At 40.1% G+C, this 19,984-nt stretch overlaps 1 protein-coding gene across 2 annotated transcripts; it reads left to right on the top strand.

Annotated features, from left to right (window-relative positions):
• The first annotated feature begins 3,634 nt into the window (after positions 1–3,634).
• APOBEC1 (apolipoprotein B mRNA editing enzyme catalytic subunit 1) lies at positions 3,635–14,341 on the top strand. 2 transcript variants are annotated; one of them, XM_054591455.1, is made up of 5 exons: positions 3,635–3,701; positions 11,066–11,093; positions 12,331–12,728; positions 13,434–13,552; positions 14,192–14,341. In XM_054591455.1, exons 1-5 carry the CDS (start codon positions 3,665–3,667, stop codon positions 14,339–14,341), a joined length of 732 nt encoding a protein of 243 aa, XP_054447430.1. In that variant the 5' UTR covers positions 3,635–3,664. The 2 variants fall into 2 exon arrangements, with proteins under 2 accessions (XP_054447430.1, XP_054447431.1); XM_054591456.1 differs by having other exon boundaries at positions 3,654–3,695.
• Positions 14,342–19,984: the final 5,643 nt, after the last annotated feature.

Genomic DNA, 19,984 nt, shown 5'->3' with positions numbered 1-19,984 from the left:
ATATGATCATCTGCCTGGAAAACCATAAGGAACCTAAAAAAAAAAAAGGTATTAGAAATGACTGGTGTTGTCCAGTGGGTTAAGTGCCAGCCTGCAAACCCAAAGGTCACCAGTTTGATTCCCGGTCAGGACACATGCCTGGGTTGCAGGCCAGGTCTCTGATTGAGGACATGCAAGAGGCAACTGACTGATGTTTCTCTCTCATGTGGATGTTTCTCTCCCTGTCTTTCTCCCTCCCTTATCCTCTCTCTAAAAATAAATAAATAAAATCTTTTAAAAAATCTGTTTTCTTTCTCTTTGTATATAATAAAATATTCTTTAAAAAAAAAGAAATAAGTGCTTTTAGCAAGTTCACAGGTTGGTTATAAGGTCAATATACAAAATCAATTGTATTTCTATGTACTATCGATGAAGAGTTAGAAAATAAAATTTAAAAAACCAATATTACTTACAATCAAGTGGAAAAAACATTTTTATGTCCTTTAAGAAATGATTTTATAGACAAGATCCAAAAAGCTTTAACTACAAAAACCAAATTGATGAATTGAATTTTATTAAAATCGAGAATTTCTATTCTTCAAGACACCATTAAGGAAATGATAAGGCAAGCCAGAGACTGAGAAAAACATACACAGATATCACAAAGGAATTGTACCCATAATATATAATGAACTCTTACAGCTTAGCAAGGAGACAAACAACCTAATAAAAAATGAACAAATACAGACTTTAGAAAATATATAAATAACCAATAAGCACATGAAAAGATGTTCAACATCATTAATAATCAGGAATGTGTAAATTAAAATCACGATTAGCCCTGGCTGGTATGGCTCAGTGGATGGAGCGTGGAAAAGTCGCTGGTTTAGTTCTGGTCAGCGCTCCGGCCTGGGTTGTGGGCCAGGTCCCAAGTTGGGGCGTGAGAGAGGCAACCCATCCATGAGTCTCTCACACATTGATGCTTCCCTTCCTCTTTTTCTCCCTCCACCCTCCATTACCTTCTCTCTAAAAATAAATAAATAAAATCTTTTTAAAAAATCATAGTTAGATATTACAACACATCCACAGAAATGACTGCAACTGAAATGGCTGACATTACCAAATGTTGGTGATGATGCTGAGTAACTGGAACTCATATATTCCTGGTGAGGTCATAAACTGGTACAATACTTAGGTATTTTCTTTTTTTTAGAGGTTTTATTTATTTATTTTTAGAGAGAGGGGAAAGGAGGGAGAAAGAGGGAGAGAAGCATCCGACGTGTGAGAGGAATATCAACTGGTTGCCTCTTGCATGCCCCCAACCAAAGAACTGGCCCACAACCCAGGGATGTGCCCTGACTGGGAATCACACCTGCAACTTTTCGGTTCACAGGCCAGTACTCAGACCACTGAGTCACACTAGCCAGGGTGCACAGTGGGGCATCTTCTTAAAAGTTAAATATATACTCACCAGTTTGATCCAGCAATCCCACTCCTAGGTTCTATACCCAAGAGAAGGAAAAAGAAACATGTTTATGTAAAGAAGTATACACATAGAAAAACCAAACAAAAAAAAAGTGTTACACAATGTTCATATCATCCTTATGCATAATAGCCTAGAATTAGAAATAATCCGAAGTCCATCAGTGGGTGAATGAATAAACAAATTGTAGCATACCAAAATAAAGGAATTTACTCATCTATAGAAAGAAATAGCCCTCTGACACAACTAATCACATAGATCAGTTTTACAGAGAAACTGAGCAAAAACATTGTATGATTTCATTTGTATAAAATTATAGAGCAATATAAACTAAACGATTGTGACAGAAATATCAGTGGTTGTCTGGGACTGGGAATAGCAGGATTAGCAGAGAATTTTGGGGGTGATGAGGATCTTAAATATCTTGATTGTGGAACGGTCACATAAGTATATGTACACATTTTTAAAAACTCGCAAGTTTCGGGGAACAGGACATGGACCTATCTTCAATTTCTTTTAAAACAAAACAGAAGGTGGATCAAGCATTCAATAAGAATTCTAATGGAAATAAATTCAAATTACATACCAATTTAACTATTGCATGCGTGTCACCTGTGAGTGTGTCTTGCTGTATTAGTTTCCTATAGCTGCTGTAACAAATCTCCACGAACTTAGTGGTGTAAAACAACATAATTATCTTACAGCTTTGGTGGTCAGAAGCATAAAATAGGACCTCACTAAAATCAAGATGTTATCAGGGCAACATCCCTTCACAAAGCTCAAGGGGAGAATCCACTTCCTTGCTTTTTCCAGCTTCCAGCTGTGCTCATGCCTTGAATCATGGCCCCCTTCCAGCCAGGAATCACACCGCTCACATTTCTGCTTCCATCTTCATGTCTTTCTCTGACTGGCTCTTTTGCCTCCCTCTTCAAGGGTCTCTGTGATTGGATTGGGACTACCCAGATGATCCAGGCCATCTACCTCCCTACCTCAAGATCCTACACTAATCACCTCCTCAAGTTACTTATGCCTTTATAGGGTAACGTACTTATAGGTTCCAGGGATTAAATGGTGAACATCTTCGGCCGGGGGGTGGGTCATTATTCTACTTACCACACATGAAATTCTTGGCTTCTCAAGGGCCTTCTTCTGCGATGTGGCACTCTGCTCCTTCTTCAACTCTCACCTGCCATCCCAAACAACTGCTTAATCTGGTGGGGGCTCTATGAAAGCTTGACTTTCATAATTAAGGAAAGTCTTACATTTAGGACTCTGGTGTTGATTTCATAAGATTTGAGATTCAAGGTTCAGGAGCTCTAGACCTGGCTGCTGTGGCTCTGAGTTGAGTGCCGGCCTGAGGAGCAAAGGGTCACTTGCTCGATTCCCAGTCAGGGCCCATACCCGTGTTGCAGGCCAGATCCCCACTTGGGGGGCACGTGAGAGGCAACCACACATTGATGTTTCTCTCCCTTTCATTCTCCCTCCCTTTCCCTCTCTCTAAAACCAACCAACCAAACAAATAAATAAATAAGTCTTAAAAAAAAAAAGCTCCGGAGCCCTAGATTTGAGTCCTCGATTCTGGGAATGTGTGCTAAAACTCAGAGGAACTTGATCCAGGTATTGGGCAACAGGAGGCAACGGCGATAGGGAATGTGTATAGTATTCACTCTCTAGAGGAGGATATGAAAACCTAAGTGGATTTGGCCTTACCTGACTCAGAAGCCAAAGTCCTTCTGATTTTGCATCTATCAGTGCCCCTCCCCTTTCTAACAGGGTTTGGGCCAAAGAGCAAAATAAGAGGAAGTTATGAATAAATGAAAAGTAGCTGAAGAACAAGGCCAGTTCACCAAGAAAAATGATGTGTCAGTCTTGCCTTAGCCTTAATTTAAAGGAAAGGAAAGTTTTTAAAATTTAGATTTTATTAGGGAAGAACTTTATAATTTGGATATCCTCAGGGACTTACTCTACAGCATTAATTCTTTGTGTCATAGGCTGTCTTGAAACCCCACACCATGTATCTCTTAATCTGCTACCTGTTTGTACAGCCTAGATACCAAGTAAGTGCCCGAGACTCAGGAATGAGTCATTCTCTGCTCAAGCAGGTAGCAGTCGTCACACCAGAAAAGAATGTTAAGGCGTTGCCAGCCAGAGAAATCAGTGCAATATATTGTTCCAGGGGAAAAAGGTTAGTGGCAGGACGCCATGGCTTCTGACAAAGTTAAAATGGATCGAGGTCCTGGTAAGATTCATATTCTTGAAAAGAGCAGAAACTCTGTGTGTGTGTGTGCGCGCGTGTGTGTGTGTGTGTGTGTTGCTTGTGTCCTTGGGCATTTTCCAACTGTCCTACTTATTGTTACATTAATACTATTCTTTTAAAAATATAATTTTATTTATTTTATTAAAAATTATCTGCCTTCCTGTAGGTATTATTTTTTGTTTTTGTTTTTATTTTTTTTGTTCTTTTTTGGTATTATTTTTTGAAGGGATTAATCTGCTGAAGTTTTGCCAGAATGGTGACTGGCTATGCTTGGTTTTAAATATGATTTATTATTATTATTATTATTAATAAGTATTCATATCCACAAATAATTTTGGTCAAATGACACTAAATCAATGCTTGTTTTGCCGTAATAAAAAATTAAGGAAAATATACAACTCTTAAATAACTATTTAAGATAACAACAGAAGTGATAGCACAGGGGTATATAAATTATCTAAGGTTTACTTAGTTAACTTTAGGAAAATTCTCGAGAGAGGAAGAACATGTCAGACTGTGGAAGGAAATAATTTTAAAATCAGGTGGGATTTGAACTGGATTCTAAAAGGGTAGAGTTAAGCTGGCAAACAGAAGGCTATTCTAGTTTGCTTGACACAAGACTTTGATAGAATTTACAAAAATTGTGTTTGAAATATACTGAGTAAACTGGTTAGGCTAGAGAAGAATTTGTGGAAATAATCTACAGTGAAATTAGAAGGCAAATTTGACATGTTATTACAGAGGGCCCTGAATGCCAAGCTAAGGAAACTGAAGTTGATTTTTTCTGGTAAGAGAAAATCTCTGGAGAACTCGTGAATAGTATGGAGATGACCAAAACAATGCTTTAGACACATTTACTTGGCATTTGATTCCTTTTGGACTGGAAGCAGAAAAAACTGGAAGCAGGAAGACCAGTTAGAAGACTAGTGCAAGAGTGTGGGCATGGCGTGATTGGGGATACTACAGATATCAGTCTTGGATTTTAAGAAAGAGCGTTTTTTTCTCCATCATATTTTCTCTCTTTTAAAATTGTCTTGTGAGTGTCATGTTGGGGGAAAGACTAAAAACATCACATAGCTGAAGTACAAGGTTAATTTCCCTAGACTTCCTCAAACAGCGGTGTGTTTTATCCCTCTCAGCATCGTGGCTCGTGTGACTGGTATCTTTGCTTCACATCCCAGGGGTAGACACTGAGGATATATCTCATTCTCTTTTTCTGAAGTTCCCACTGGTGCTTCACCTCCTTCAAAGCAAGTGCCCTCCCATCATCAATATGACCTTCTTCTGCAGGCATGGCCTCTCTGTTTCTGTAAGGCCCTCTGGAGTAGATCAGCAGGTTCGACGGCCCTGATCAGGATTAAGTTCTAAGCAGTGCCCATTCCAAGGCCGTCCCTTTTCTCCTCCTTCTGAGCACTCAAGTTCCCTGTTCTTTCTTTTAAGGGTGAGGTTTATTCTTCAGGTCTAGTGTTTCTTGACTCTGTTTCCTAGATATCTGGGGGCTTACATACCATCTTAATGGCAGAAAAAGGGAGGGAGAAGAGTATTTATGGAAAAACAAAGAACTTTTAGGAAACACAGACTGGCCCTTAGAGAATAGATGGCACATAAAATTGTTCTGTGACAATGTCTGCTTGACCAGGTGTCACTAATGCTAAGAATCAATCTACTCTGGTTGCTCCAGGGGATGGGACTTATAACAATTAAGTTCTTTTTTTTTAAGATTTTACTTATTTATCCTTAGACAGGAGTGAAGGGAGAGAGAAAGAGAGGGAGAGAAACATCAATGCGTGTTTGCCTCTCACAAACCCCTTCCTAGGGACCTGGTCCGCAACCCAGGCACATGCCCTGCCTGGGAATCGAACAGGCGATCTTTTGCTTCTCACAGGCTGGTGCTCAATCCACCAAGCCACACCAGCCAGGGCTTTTTGGGTTCTATATTTTTTGTGTTCTTTTGATTGACTCTGCTTTTTGGAAAATAAGAAATTTCAGAGGGGAAACATCTAATTGCAAATATTTTCAACTTGAAAGAATTTTTATGCCAATTCTGGACCCCTCAACATGTAATAGGGTAACTTGGCCAGTGTTTCAATAATATTAAAACCTGTGCCTGCGTGGAGCTAGGAAGATGTGCAAGACCTGTTGATGTAATTGGGAGGCAGCCCGCCTCCCCCTTTACAGGGCTTCCTTGAGAGTTTGGAGATGGTTCCTTCCACCCCACGGGGCCCGCCTGCCCCAGTTTGACAGCCAAGAAAGGCAGAGAGTACAGAAGTGCTAACAGGTGTAGCCAATTGTGGGAGGAGTCAGAAATGGGATTACTGAGGAGGTTCCAGGCTGGGATTTAAACAAAAAGACAGGGAGCCATTTGGGAAGGGAGACAATATGGGACCAAGGGGCGGGGGGGGGGGGGGGGACGGGGGGAGGGAAGAGAAGACTCTTGGCAGCCGGCCAAGTGGTTTTGGACTAAGAACTGGAGATCGCAGCAACATAGCTGATGGTGCTGCGAACCTGGGGAGACCTGCCCAGCCGAGCACGGATAACTGGCAGGAACCGGGAGAAGTGAGCTGCGGACTTCTGTTTTTTTTCTGAAAGATGGTACTTCTGGCTGGCACGTTCTGAGACCGGCCTGACTGGCCAAAGTGGGGAGGGCCAGGACTGTGTGTTTGTGGGTATATTTTTGTTTCTAAAGGGAGTGAGATTTAATGGCAGAATTCCGCCATTATTCTAAAACCTGTATAACTTTTAATTAAATAGTTCCTTTCCTTTTTACCAAATTCTGGCATTGAGAACCACAGTTCCTAACACAATGGTGGGCAGGAAGAACCTAGAGGAACAAAAGACCCCAGGGGCGCGCGCGCGCGCGCGCGCACACACACACACACACACACACACACACACACACACCCCTCCCCCGCCTTGAGCAGAACACTTACTATTTTGGAGAAAGTGTCTCCCAGATGTGACTCTTCGTGGTTCAGAAATAGCACCTGAGAGTTAAGGTTTGGCTCGGAGTGTGGGCTGAATCTCCTGTCTGCACCTCCACACAGCCGCTTCACCCTCGGAGTAGGAGGGCCTTTCTTGTCTCTCTGTGACCCACTGAGTAGGGGTATCATGTGGGAAAACCTTAGGTCCTGTGTCTCTAGTTTCATGGACGTCTGCTTTCTTGGAAAGGAGACATTAACGATGGTAATTGAGCCTTTTAATGCCTCTCCAGACAAATTTTAGTTTCCAAATAACTAGAGAGGAAATCCTTAATATGAGTCCTTGTAGACAAAATAAATGGCCTATGTTCTCCCAAATAAAACAAATGAGTTTTATTTATGCTCTCCAAGATTTGGAATTCTGCACCATGTCTATTCTGAATCCAGGTCAGATCAGTGCCCATTTCATCCCCAAAGCCCTGAGTCTTGAGAAGCATAATCCTCTAAATTCTAGTTCTTTTACTTGAATCATTCCCACACTCTCTAGAAGACCCTATATGGTCAGGCTCATCTCCTATCATTGTATATCTTTTTTTTTTTTCATCTTCACCTTTCTGCTGATTTTAGAGAAAGGGGAAGGGAGGGAGAGAGAGAGGGAGAGAAATATTGGTGTGATCGGTTGCCTCTTGCACATGCCCTGGCTAGAGACAAAGCTGCAACCTAGACTTGTTCCCTGACCGCCAATCGAACCTGCAATCTTTCAGTTTCAGACAATGCCCCAACCAACTGAGCCACACTGGCCAGGGCTACCATTGTATCTCTTGATCACTCTAACCTAGCAAGGCTGCTCCTTGCCCTTCTTTAAACATGTCATTATTTTCCCACCTTAGGTTTTTGCACTTGCTGTTCCCTCTTCTTGGAATGCACTTCCTTGATGTTCACATGTCTTGCTTCACCTTCCATTCAGGCTTCTGCTTAAACATGTCTCTTCAAAAAAGCCTTCCCTGACCAATGTCTACAAGGTAACCTTGTTCCGCCTTCACCTTTGATATCCTTACAGTACTCTTCATAGCACTGGTCACTGCTAACTTAATATGTGTATTTAGTTACTTACTCTCTCTCTCCCCCTGTAGAATTCAAGCTCTGTCCACATGAAGATAAGGACTTATTTTGTTCCTTGTTTCTCCTTAGAAGAGTGCCTAACATTTAATAGGCTCTCAAAATTGGTTGAAAGGATATACAAGTGAATCTCCCCCTATGTTTTCTAGGCTGTATTTTGCCAAGTTCCAGGGGTGACTTACCTGCTGGTCACTAATATCCTCTTCTTGGCTGTTCTGGGTATTTTGCCCCACTGGGATAGTAAATTGAAGGGCACAAGGACCAACTGGGCTCCTGGCAATTCCAGGAAGTCTTTTGACTGAAGGAGGGACCAGGAGTACAGTAGCCCTCCCTTACCCATGGTTTCACTTTCCATGGTTTCAGTTACCTGCAGTCAATTGCAATCTGAAAATAGTCAATAAAAATCCAGAAAAAAACAATGCCTAATTTGTAAACTGTGAGTCTTTCTGCTCTGTCCCACCCAGGATGAGAATCATCCCTTTGTCCAGTGTATCCACGCTGTACACGTTCCCAGCCGGCCAACAGCCGCACAGCAGCCCTCTAGGCTACTAGACTGACTGTCGTGGTACCACAGTGCTTGTGTTCAAGTGACCCTGATTTTACTTCGTAATGGCCCTGGAGCACAAGAGTAGTGATGCTAGCAATTCAGAGTTGTCAAAAAGAAACCATAAAGTGCTTTCTTTAAGTGAAAAGTATGGTACAATAAGATTTTTTGAGAGAGAGAGCACATTCACATAACTTTCATTATAATATATTGTTATAATTGTTCTATTTCTTATTAGCTATTGCTGTTATTCTCTTACTATGCCTAATTTATAAATTGTAATTTATAAATTAAACTTAATCATAGGTATGTATATATAAGAAACAACATAGTGTATATATATAGACTTCAATACTATCTGTGGTTTCAGGCATGCACTGAGGGGTCTTGGAACGTATCCATCGTGGATAAAGGGAGACTACTCTATCCCATTCTCGGATACCTTGCGGATTGGGAACTGATGTCATACCACATCAGCTTTTATTTCCTAACTCCTAGTTCTGCTGATGACCCCACTATTCTGTTCTTCTCTAAGAGCAATGATTATTGCTTATTTCTCTTCCTCCTTCCAGGTTAACATGATTGAAAGAGAGAATTTTGCCATCCTTGAGAGCTTCAGTTGAAATCTGATTCTCTTTCACTGGTTCAACGATATCTTTCTCTATGCTCTTTGCAAATGCCTTTTTTCACTCATCACTTAGGCAGATGTCTTTTCTCCTTTCTCTTGAGTTGTAGTTTAAAAAATATATGTATATTAAGCCAATGGTTTCCCAGGGATCCTGAAGGAGGGCTCGGGAGTTCAGTAGTCCTCCCGTATCCATGGTTTCAGCTACCTGCAGTCAATTGCAGTCTGAAAACAGTAAATAAATAGTGGTATTTTAAATAAGACAATCATAGTTTAAAACGTGAAGACTTAATAAATATTACAGCCCTGACTGGTGTGGCACAGTGGTTGGGTGTCATCCTGCAAACTGAAAGGTTCTGGTTACTGAAAAGGTTAATACCCAGTCAGGACACATGCCTGGGTTGCGGGCCAAGTCCCCAATTGGGGGGGCATGTGGAAGGCAACAGATAGATGTTTCTCTCATACATTAATGTTTCTCTCCCTCTTTTTCTCCCTTTCCCTTTCTCAAAAAATAAATTAAAAAAAATCTTTTAAAAATGTTTATAGAAAAAGAAATAATACAGACTGGCTCCTTGTACATTTTTCTCAGTTCCCCCAAAGTTACATTTAAAAAAAAATTTTAAAAGATTTTATTTACTTATTTTTAGAGAAAGGGAAAGGGAAGGAGAAAGAGAGGGAGAGAAATGTGTGGTTGCCTCTCACACACCCCCTATTGGGGGCACCTGGCCTGCAACCCAGACATGTGCCCTGACTGGGAATTGAACTGGCAACCTTTTGGTTTGCAGACTGGCACTCAACCCACTGAGCCACACCAGCCAGGGCCAATAGTTACATTTTGTAAAACTATAGAATAATATCACAACCAGGACATTAATGTTGACACAATCCACAAATTTTATTAAAATTTCTCCATTTTACTTGCACGTGTGTGTGTGTGTAGCTTTACACAATTTTGTCACTTGCATAGGTTTGTGTATTTCCCACCACAGTCAGATCTGAACAGTTTCGGTGGTACAGATCTGTTTCATTGCCCTTTTATAACCAAACCCTCTTCCCCCCTGCTTCACTCCATTCCTAAGCCTTGATAACTATTGATCTGTCTTTACTTCTAAAATTTTGTCATTTTAAAGTGTCAATGAAATCATACAGTATGCAATCTTTAGAGATTAACTTTTTCCCCCACTCAGCATAATTCCCTGGGGATTCATCCAAGTTGTTGCATATATCAATAGTTTGTTCCTTTTTACTGCGGAGTGGTATTCCATGGTATATATGTACCACAAATTGTTTAACCATTGACCTGTTGAAGGATGTCTGGGCTGATTCCAATTTTTTAATATTACAATAAAGCTAATATGGACATTTGTGTACAGGCTTTTGTGTGAACATAAGTTCTCCTGCCTCTAAGATAACTGCCTAGGAGTGTAATTGCTAAGTTGTAGGGTAGTTACATTTTTAGTTTATTTTTCTAAGAAATTGCCAAACAGTTTCTCAGAGTGACTGAATTAATTTACATTCGCAGCAATGTATGAGAAATCCAGTCTCTCTCTCTCTCTTTCTCTTTCTCTATACATACACACACACACACACACACACACCCCCCACACACACACATAGATACACACACAGATATAGATAGATAGATAGATAGATAGATGTCTATTCTGTGGTGGAGTAGATATCCAGTGAAGTTCATTTAGTCATTTACTCAGTAAATTAGAGTCTGGAACCAAAGATACATAATCCATGTCTCACATAATTTACAATTCAGTGTTACTATAGACATGCAAATAGGTAATCATGAGGTAGCATAATAACCGCTATGATGAAGGAAGTGCAGGGTGCTGTGGAGACACATAGGAATTATATTTAGGAGGCCCTTAAAAGTGATGCTTTCATTGTACTTAATCATTCTGTTGGAACCTTAAGGAAGATTACCTGGCTTGGGCAAATAGATTTCAGCAGGGCCCTTAAAAATCTTGCTTTCCTTGATGCAATGAGCTGGTCCAATCCAATTAATCCAGAAGAGAATCTTCTAACTCCATTTTCTGATATGGTTTGCGGTTTTAGAAAAATAGAGCATTTTTTTTTTAAATTTGTATATGGATGTTATTTGACATATTCATCTCTTGGTCAACAGGTCCTTCAGCTGGCGATCCCACCTTAAGGTAAGAATAGTGCTATCATATTTTGCATTTAATTTGACCAAGAATAAGTGGATATTTAAAAGTTGGGGGACTACCCTGGCTGGGTAGCTCAACTTGTTGGAGCGTTGTTCCAGTACGCCAAGGTTGTGGGTTTGATCCCTGGCCAGGGCACATGCAGGAGTCAACCAATGAACGCATAAATGAGTACAAAAACAAATCAATGTTTCTCTCTCTTAAAAATATTTTTAAAAAGAGTTGGAGAACTATAGCTTTTTTTTTTTATTGTTCTTTTCCTCTTTTACCATACTCCCATTCTTTTTCTTCCCTTTTCCAGCTTCATTCTCTATGATGATTGCTTCCTATGTCTTTGCTCCTATGTCTTTTGTTTTTTGTTTAAATAAATTACCTTCTAGCTTTGTTCTGTTATTGTCATACTATTCTCTTCTCTCTTTAAATCACATGTTTTTATAATCATTAGTGAAAGGTCTAAGGAACTGATTTGTCACTTTGATTTCATCTTCCTATTTTATATTATATGCCCATTTTCCAGACATATCACTCTAACAGGGACACTTTTGTCAAGGAATATACAAGTATTATCTCATGATGGATAGAAGGACTCATTTATGTAATGAATGTGATATTTTAGGGGTGAGTGAGAAACACTAGAATGTAACAAGCTTATAACTCAACCACATTGAAAAGGAGAGTCCTCAACACAATCCTGAGTTTCTCTAGTCAGAACTTTGACATACAAAGAGTGTTAGATCTAAAGATGTCATTTACAGCAAATTGAATTTCTTTCATATGAAGTATTAGTATACAGAATTTAATGTGGAGGAATCCTGAGGCTAAATTACTCTCTTCATAGGCTTGGCAATAGAATTCTGTTGGTAATTTGAGGCCTCTGCACCTGAGGAATGGTAAATATTAACAATTGGGACATGGCACCTGTAAGAGTGGAATAGAAAAATTAGGATATAATGAGAAAATGAACACATTTGTACTTGAATTCAAGACTAACAAGCAATGGTATAGAGAGAGTGGTAGCCAAATGACATGAGTTGGGAAAAATCTGTTCACTGTGTTTGCAATAAAAACTCTGCTAATTCAAGTGGACCTCCCCAGTTCACTTTTAAGACATAGAAAATAAAAGGTTTCCTGATGTGTTGTGTTTTAGCTCTGTCTTATAGAAGTAGTAAATGACTTTTAAAGTTCCTCTAAAAATTGCATGACAACATACATTTTTATATTTTAGGAGAAGAATTGAACCCTGGGAATTTGAAGTGTTCTTTGACCCCAGAGAACTCCGTAAAGAGACCTGTCTGCTCTATGAAATCAAGTGGGGCACGAGTCACAAGATCTGGCGAAACTCAGGCAAAAACACCACCAAGCATGTTGAAGTCAATTTTATAGAAAAATTTACTTCAGAAAGACATTGTTGCTCATCCATCAGCTGCTCTATTATCTGGTTCATGTCCTGGAGTCCCTGTTGGGAATGCTGCAAGGCTATTAGGGAATTTTTGCATCAACGACCTAGTGTGACTTTAGTTATTTATGTAGCACGGCTTTATCACCACATGGATCAACAGAACCGACAAGGACTCAGGGACCTCATTAGCAGTGGTGTGATTATCCAGATCATGAGAGCCCCAGGTAAAAAGAGTAAACCAAGAATCTTAATATTTTAGCATTGTATACATGAAACCTATATAATTTTATTAACTAATGTCACCCTAATGAATTCAATTAAAAAAAAACAACCAAGAATCTTAAGTGTTTATGAGAGATTACAGTGGTGACCTGTTTCCAGGCCAGGAGATTGATTGGAAGTCTCAGGAGTAAATGTTCAAAATAATATAAGAAAGGATCAGGTCTTAAATTTATTGCAGGAAATGTATAAAAAGTACGACTCCTTTTACTGCTTTGCCACTGTGGCCTTTCAGCCACCTCTCTCTTTTTTTTTAAAGATTTTATTTATTTATTTTTAGAGAGAGGAGAAGGGAGAGAGAAAGAGAGGGAAAGAAACATCAATGTGTGAGAGATACATCGATAGGTTGCCTCTTGCCCACCCAAAACTGGGGACCTGGACTGGAACCCAAGCATGTGCCCTGACTGGGAATTGAATAGATGACCTTTTGGTTCGTAGGCCAGCACTCAGTCTACTGAGCCATGCCAGCCAGGGCTCAGCCATCTTGAAATGAACTGCTTTGTCCTTTTTGGGGATTTTGGGGGAGTCTAGCCCATCTGCAGTATCAAATAGGTGAGAGGGCTTTACATATGGGATATTTTTAAGTTTAGCTTTCTTTAAGTAACTTTCTCTTGTATTTGTTGAATGAACTGAGTCTTGTGTTCCCTTAGAGTATGATCACTGCTGGAAGAATTTTGTCAACTACCCACCTGGGAAAGATGTTCACTTGCCAAGATACCCTCCTCTGTGGATGGAGCTGTATGCAGTGGAACTCCACTGCATAGTTTTAGTAAGTTATTTTAAGAGACAAAGATTCCAATGTTAAAAAAAAAATAGTATCCTTCTTCAAAATCTTCCCTGATAATTTTTTTTAATCCTCACTCAAGGACATTTTTTCATTGCTTTTAGAGAGAGGGAAGGGAGGGAGAGAGAGAGAGAAACATTGATTGGTTGCTTTCTCGTCTGTGCCCCAACCGGGGATCGAACCCACAACCTTTCATTTTATGGAACAATGCTCCAGCCCACTAAGCCACACCAGCCAGGGCCTGATAATTTCGACACATACCCTCCTTGCCACTTGTCATTTATATAAAGGCTTAGTTCTTTAGCTACTTGACCTATCTTAAGAAAATGTAAGACAATCTCTTTGTGCAAAGTAAGTAGGAAAGATGAATGGACAAACTGGCCTAAGATATGTGTGGTCTCCCTATTAATTAGATATTATTATTGCTACAACACATATTGGCTCTACAGAATTGCAGATATTCTCCTTTCCCATATTGGTGTGTATCATTCTGTTGAAGAAATGTAGGTGTCCCATTTGTATTCTCTTGAGAGTAGTTCAGTGGTCTTCCAGCTGATGTTATAAAATGTTTGTGGTAATAGTAGGATGAAGAAATATATTATCCTAACTTTTTTTTCATTTCAGGGTCTTCCTCCCTGTTTAATGATTTCAAGAAGATGTCAGAAACAGCTTACATGGTTCCATCTTAATCTTCAAAATTGCCATTACCAAATGATTCCACCCCAAATCCTTTTTGCTGCAGGGGTGATACAACTTCCTGTGACTTGGAGATGAATAAAATGAATCTTTGAAGGAAATGATGATTTGCTGAAGATGGAGTGCCATTAGACTCTAGAAATTTTCAGTTTCTGTATCTTCAATTCACAAACTATAAATTCTAAAAAAAATTAAGACCATCACATTCAAAATAGCATCAGAAACAAAAAATGCACCATCTTTTCAGCCAGAACTGCCATCTTTCAGTAACTAACCAAAATGACTAACACAAAGGGAAAGAAGAGAACCACCTGCTATCTGTTCTCTAGCTCTTTTAAAGTAATACCTTACCCTGGCTGGGTGGCTCAGTTGGTTGGAGTGTCGTCCCATACACCATAAGTTTGCAGGGTAGATTGCTGGTCAGGGCACATACCTAGGCTGCAGGTTCAATGCCCAGTCAGGATGTGAATGGGAGGCAATCTTTCAATGTTTCTCTCATATCAGTATTTCTCTGTCTTTCTCTCTGTTTCCCTTCCTCTCTCTAAAATAAACATATTTTAGGGTGAGGATTTAAAAAAAATACAAATTGTAGAGAATTGAATTACTCCTCCTGCTATTTAAAAAAAATACAGCCCTGCCCTGGCTGGCATGGCTTGGTGGATTGCGTGCCACCCATTGAATCAATGAGTTGCTGGTTCGGTTCCCAATAGGAGCACATGCCTGGGTTGCAGACCAGGTCCCCAGTAGGGGGCACATGAGAGGCAACCACACAGTTGTGTTTTTCTCCCTCTCTTTCTCCCTCCCTTCCCCTTTCTTTAAAAACAAATAAATAAAATCTTTTTAAAAATTCTATTAAAAAAAATACAGCCTTGACTGGTGTGGCTCAGCTGGTTGGTCAATCATCCCCCAAAGCGAAAGTTGCCAGTTTGATTGCTAGTCAGGGCACATGCCTGGGTTGCAGGTTCAGTCCCTGGTCAGGGCACATATGAGAGGCAACCAATCAATGCTTCTCTTTCATGTCAATGTTTCTCTCTCTCCCTTTCTCCATCCTTTCTCCACTCTAAAAATAAACAAAACTTAAAAGAAAAGAAATGCCCCACAAATGTTACCATGACAAAACTGGAAGCGTCTACAATGTCAGCCAGCATACAGTGGGCATTCTTGTGAACAAATAAGTTAAAGGCAAGATTCTTGTCAAAAGAATTAATATATGTATTGAGCATATTAAGCACCCTAAGAGCCAAGATAACTTCCTAAAATGTGTGAAGGAAAATAATCAGAAAAAGGAGGAAGCCAAAGAGAAAGGTGCCTGGGCTCAACTGAAGCACCAGCTTGCTCAACCCAGAAAAGTGTTTTATGGGAATCAATGGAAAGGAGCCTGAGCTGCTGGAACTCATTCCCTATAAATTCATGGCATGACAATTGTAAAAGAAATAAAAGACCTCTGTACTGATTTAAAAAAAAATACATAGGAATAAATTTAACTAAGGAGGTAAGAACTTAAAACAATAAGATATTGATGAAAGAAATTGAAGAAGACACAAATAAATGGAAGGATATCCCAAGTTCATGGATTAGAAAAATTATTATTATTAAAATGTCTATACTACCTAAAACCATCTATCAGTTCAATACAATCTCTAAGACAATTCCAATGGAATTTTTCACAGAAAAAATACAATTCTAAAATTCATATGGAACCACAAAAGAGCTGAATAGCCAAAGCAATCCCAAGAAAGAAGAACAAGGCTGGAAGAATTATAATTCCTGATTTCAAACTGTATTACAAAGCTATAGTAATCAAAAGAGTATGGTACTAGCATAAAAAACATAGACCAGTGGAACAGAATAGAGAGTCTGGAAATAAACCCATACATATGTGGTCAACTAATATTTGGTAAGGAAAGCAGGAATACTCAATGGGGAAAAGGTAGTCCCTTCAATAAATGGTGCTGGAAAAATCGATATTCTCTTGAACCACTCACAGAAATTATTTTAAATAGTTTAAAGACTTTAATGTAAGACCTGAAACCATAAAGGTCCTAGATGAAAACATGAAATTTTGAAAACAAGCTCCTTGACCTTAGTCTTGGCAATAATTTTATGGATATTACTCCAAAAGTACAAGCAACAAAAACCAAAATAAACAAGTGAGACTACATCAAATTAAAAGGCTTCCCCCCAGCAAAAGAAACAATCAACAAAATGAAAAGACAACCTATGAAATGGGAGAAAATATTTGTAAACCACATACCTGATAAAGGGGAAAATTTCCAGAATATATAATGAACTCTTACAACATAATAACTAAAAAACAAAAACAAAAAACAAAAACAATAATGAAAAAAACCTCAACAAATCTGATTTTAAAATGGGCAAAAAACCTGCATAGATATTTTTTCCAAAGATATTCAAATGGCCAACTGCTACTACTGAAAAGTTGGTCAATATTACTAATCATCAGAAAAATGTAAACCCAAACTATAATGAGATAGTACCTCACAACTTTTAGAATTTGTATCATCAAAAAGACAAGAGATACATGTTGGCAAGGTTATGCAGAGAAGGGAACACTTGTACATGGTTGTTGGGAATGTAAATTGGTATAGTAACTATGGAACACAGCATGAAGGTTCCTCAAAAAAATTAAAAATAGGCCGTGGCCAATGTTGCTCAATTAGTTGGGTGTCATCCTGCAAACCAAAAGGTCATGGGTTCAATTCCCAGTCAGGGCACATGCCTGGGTTGAGGGTTTAGTCCTGGATGGGGTGCATGTAAGAGGCAACCGGTTGATTGATATTTTTCTCTTACATTGATGTTTTTCTCCCCTCTTCCTTCTCCCTCCTTTTCCAACCCCCTCTCTTCCATGTCACCAATCCAGTATTTTGCCTTTGATTCCTTCTAGTGTATTTTTCATGTCACTTACTGTATTTTTCAGTTTTGATTTTTTAAAAATATCTTCTACCTCTTTGCTGGACTTCTTGCTGTTCATACTTCTCTTGAGTTTGGTAAGTATACCTATGCCCATTACTTTGAACTCTATCTAGTAGACTGTTTATTTCCATTTCATTTAGTTCTTTTACTGGGTTTTTGCTTCATTATTTTATTTGGAACATAATTTTGTATCTCCTTGTTTTGCCTAAGAGTTTGTGTTTGTTTTGATGTATTAGGTAGATCAGCTACATCTAATGGTATTGAAAGAGTGGCCTTAGGCAGAAGGTGTCCAGTGCAGCCCAGTAGCACAATCTTCACTGGTCACTAGGACCAAGTGTTTCAGGGGTGTCCCCAGTGTGGGCTGCATATGGCCTCTCATGGCAACTAGGTTGAGACTGTTGACTGTTGGCTGGCCCCTGGCCTAGCTGGCTGTAAGGCTTGACTGTCACTGTGGCAGGTGTACTAGTCGGGGAGGGGACTGGCCCCTCAATCCCACTTTGGAAGCACTCTGGTGCCATCCACTGCGTGCTGGCTGGCATGTTGCCACTTTGCAGGCCTGCTGGAGCACCCATGGAATACTGGGAGGTGGGATGCCAATTTGGAGGACCACCAGGGTGTCTGCTGGTTGCTTGGAGGTGGAGAGCAGCTTTGTTGGGTCAACACTGGAGTGGGTGAGGAGACTGGGCTGAGCAGGCCTTCAGGGGAACACTAAGCAGCTGGATAACTAGCAGGGCAGTGGAGAGTGTCAGACCTGGTGCCTGCTAGTTTGGGCCTTCTGGGTGGAGGCAGGACAAACAAAGAAAAATTGGTGCCTCCAAGTGCCTTCTTTCTGGAGAAAGCCTCAATAGATCGTTCTGGCACACTGTCTAAAATTAATCAATATATCTTCTTCACGTATGACCCAAGTGCTTTCCAACCTGCTTCTCGGCGCTGGGACTCAGTGAGCAAGTATGGCATGGGCCCTTAAGGGAGGACTCTCAGTTTCCCATAGCCCCTTCAGCTCTTTGGGACATAAGCCTCACTGGTGTTCACAGCCGTAAGTTTTAGGGGCTCCTCTTCCTGCTGCAGGTCTCCCAGGCAGGAGAGCCTGAATCGATCTCCAACAGCTTGGTCTCTGGGAGGTCTCCCCGCAGTTGTGATATCTCTCTCATTTATAGGATGCCACACCTCTTACCTGTCTCAATGTGGCTTTTTCTTTCTATCTGTAGTTGTAGAGAATCTGTTCTGCTAGTCTTCAGGTCATTCTCAGAGGGAGCTGCTTTATATTTAGTTGTAGTTTTGGTATATTTGAGGGGAGAGGTGAGCCCAGGTTTTCCCTACTGTACTGTTTTGACCTGCCTGCAATCTTTGGAATATCTCTAGGTCATCTAAGAATAGGGGCTTGTGAGGGGAACCCACCCTGTAAGTGGAGAATTGGAACTTTTGAGTCTCACAATTCCACCTCCTGAGAGAGGAGATGGGCTGAATCAATTGCCAATGGCCAATGATTTGATCATTGATACCTATGTAATGAGGTCTCCATAAAAACCCAAAATGACAGGGTTTAGAGAGCTTCTGGGTTGGTGAACACATGGAGATGTGGCAAGAGCGGTGCACTTGGAGCAGGCATGCAAGCTTCATGCCTTTTCTCCATACCTTGTCCTGTGCATCTCTTCCATCTGTTCGTACTGAGTTATATCCTTTTATAATAAACCAGCGATCTAGTAAGTAAAATGTTTCCCTGAGTTCTGTGAGCTACCCTAGCAAATTATTTGATCCTTAGGAAGTAGCCATGGGGACCTCTGATTTATAGCCAGTTGGTTAGAAGTGCAGATGACAATATAGACTTGGATTTGGCATTTTAAGTTAGAGGGGGTTGTTGGAACCTCCATTTGTAGCTGGTTAGTCAGAAACATAGGTGATGATCTGGGCTTGCCATTGGTGTCTGGGGGAAGGGAGGGGGGCAGTATTATAAGACTGAACCCTTAACCTGTGGAATCTTATGCTGTCTTCAGGTAGATAGTATCAGAATTGCATTGAATTGTGGGATATCAGCTGGTGTCCGGAGCATTGCTTGATGATGTGGGAGAAAAACCTTCTCCTCCCCCGCACTGAGTAGAATTGGGTTCAAAAACTAATTCAAGGGCCCACAAAGTGGAGGCCAGCAAAACCTAAGTCATCCTGTACTTATGGGAAATGTCACACTGTCAAAAAAACCTAACACACACCAGTCAGAATCCTCTCACTCAGCCTTAGCTTACCTTGAAAATAGGACCTGCTAGCCTAGCCAATTATGCCATTTTCATGCTGCTGCTTCTAATGTTCTATAAAACATCCCTCAGGAAAACTGCTCCACTGATTGCAAGGCATTGTACTCCCCAATTCATAAATTGTTTTCCCCTGAATAAATACATCAGACTTGTTACTAAATTGTCTTATTTTTGTCATTTGACATTGCTTAGAAAGACTTTTCTCTCTATCAGAGTGTAAGTATATTTACCCTTCTCCACGTTCTCCCACCAAAGTGGGGAAAGCAAGGTGACAAGGAGAGCTGAGTAGACTCCTTATAGTGCACGGTTGTAAGGACCTATTTGCAATGATGGTTTGATTATAAATTTATAGTGGTCATAAATTTATAGTCTTTAATTTGATTCTTATGTGGCATTCTTCAGTTGCACTGAGATGCTAAGGTGCAGGCATAGAGAATGTTGATGGTAAAACAGGTTAGCCAGGTTTAGGATTTTGGCAAATGGGAGCAATGAAAAGGAGAGGCAAAAAACCCCCTTCAGATTAGTATGTCTCTGAGCT

Source organism: Pteronotus mesoamericanus, unplaced genomic scaffold (assembly GCF_021234165.1).
Source record: "Pteronotus mesoamericanus isolate MK-2021 breed Mesoamerican mustached bat unplaced genomic scaffold, CSHL_Meso_final scaffold_21, whole genome shotgun sequence".
Lineage (NCBI taxonomy): Eukaryota > Metazoa > Chordata > Mammalia > Chiroptera > Mormoopidae > Pteronotus > Pteronotus mesoamericanus.
The sequence above is the reverse complement of the archived record's forward strand: the minus strand, read 5'-3'. Positions and strand labels throughout refer to the sequence as shown.

Bases quoted from the DNA above. Each gene is read 5' to 3' on its own strand.
- APOBEC1 (XM_054591455.1), top strand. From the start codon at position 3,665: ATGGCTTCTGACAAAGTTAAAATGGATCGAGGTCCTG. The intron at 11,094-12,330 runs GTAAGAATAGTG...TTTATATTTTAG, and splicing joins GCTGGCGATCCCACCTTAAG to GAGAAGAATTGAACCCTGGG. The intron at 13,553-14,191 runs GTAAGTTATTTT...TTTTCATTTCAG, and splicing joins AACTCCACTGCATAGTTTTA to GGTCTTCCTCCCTGTTTAAT.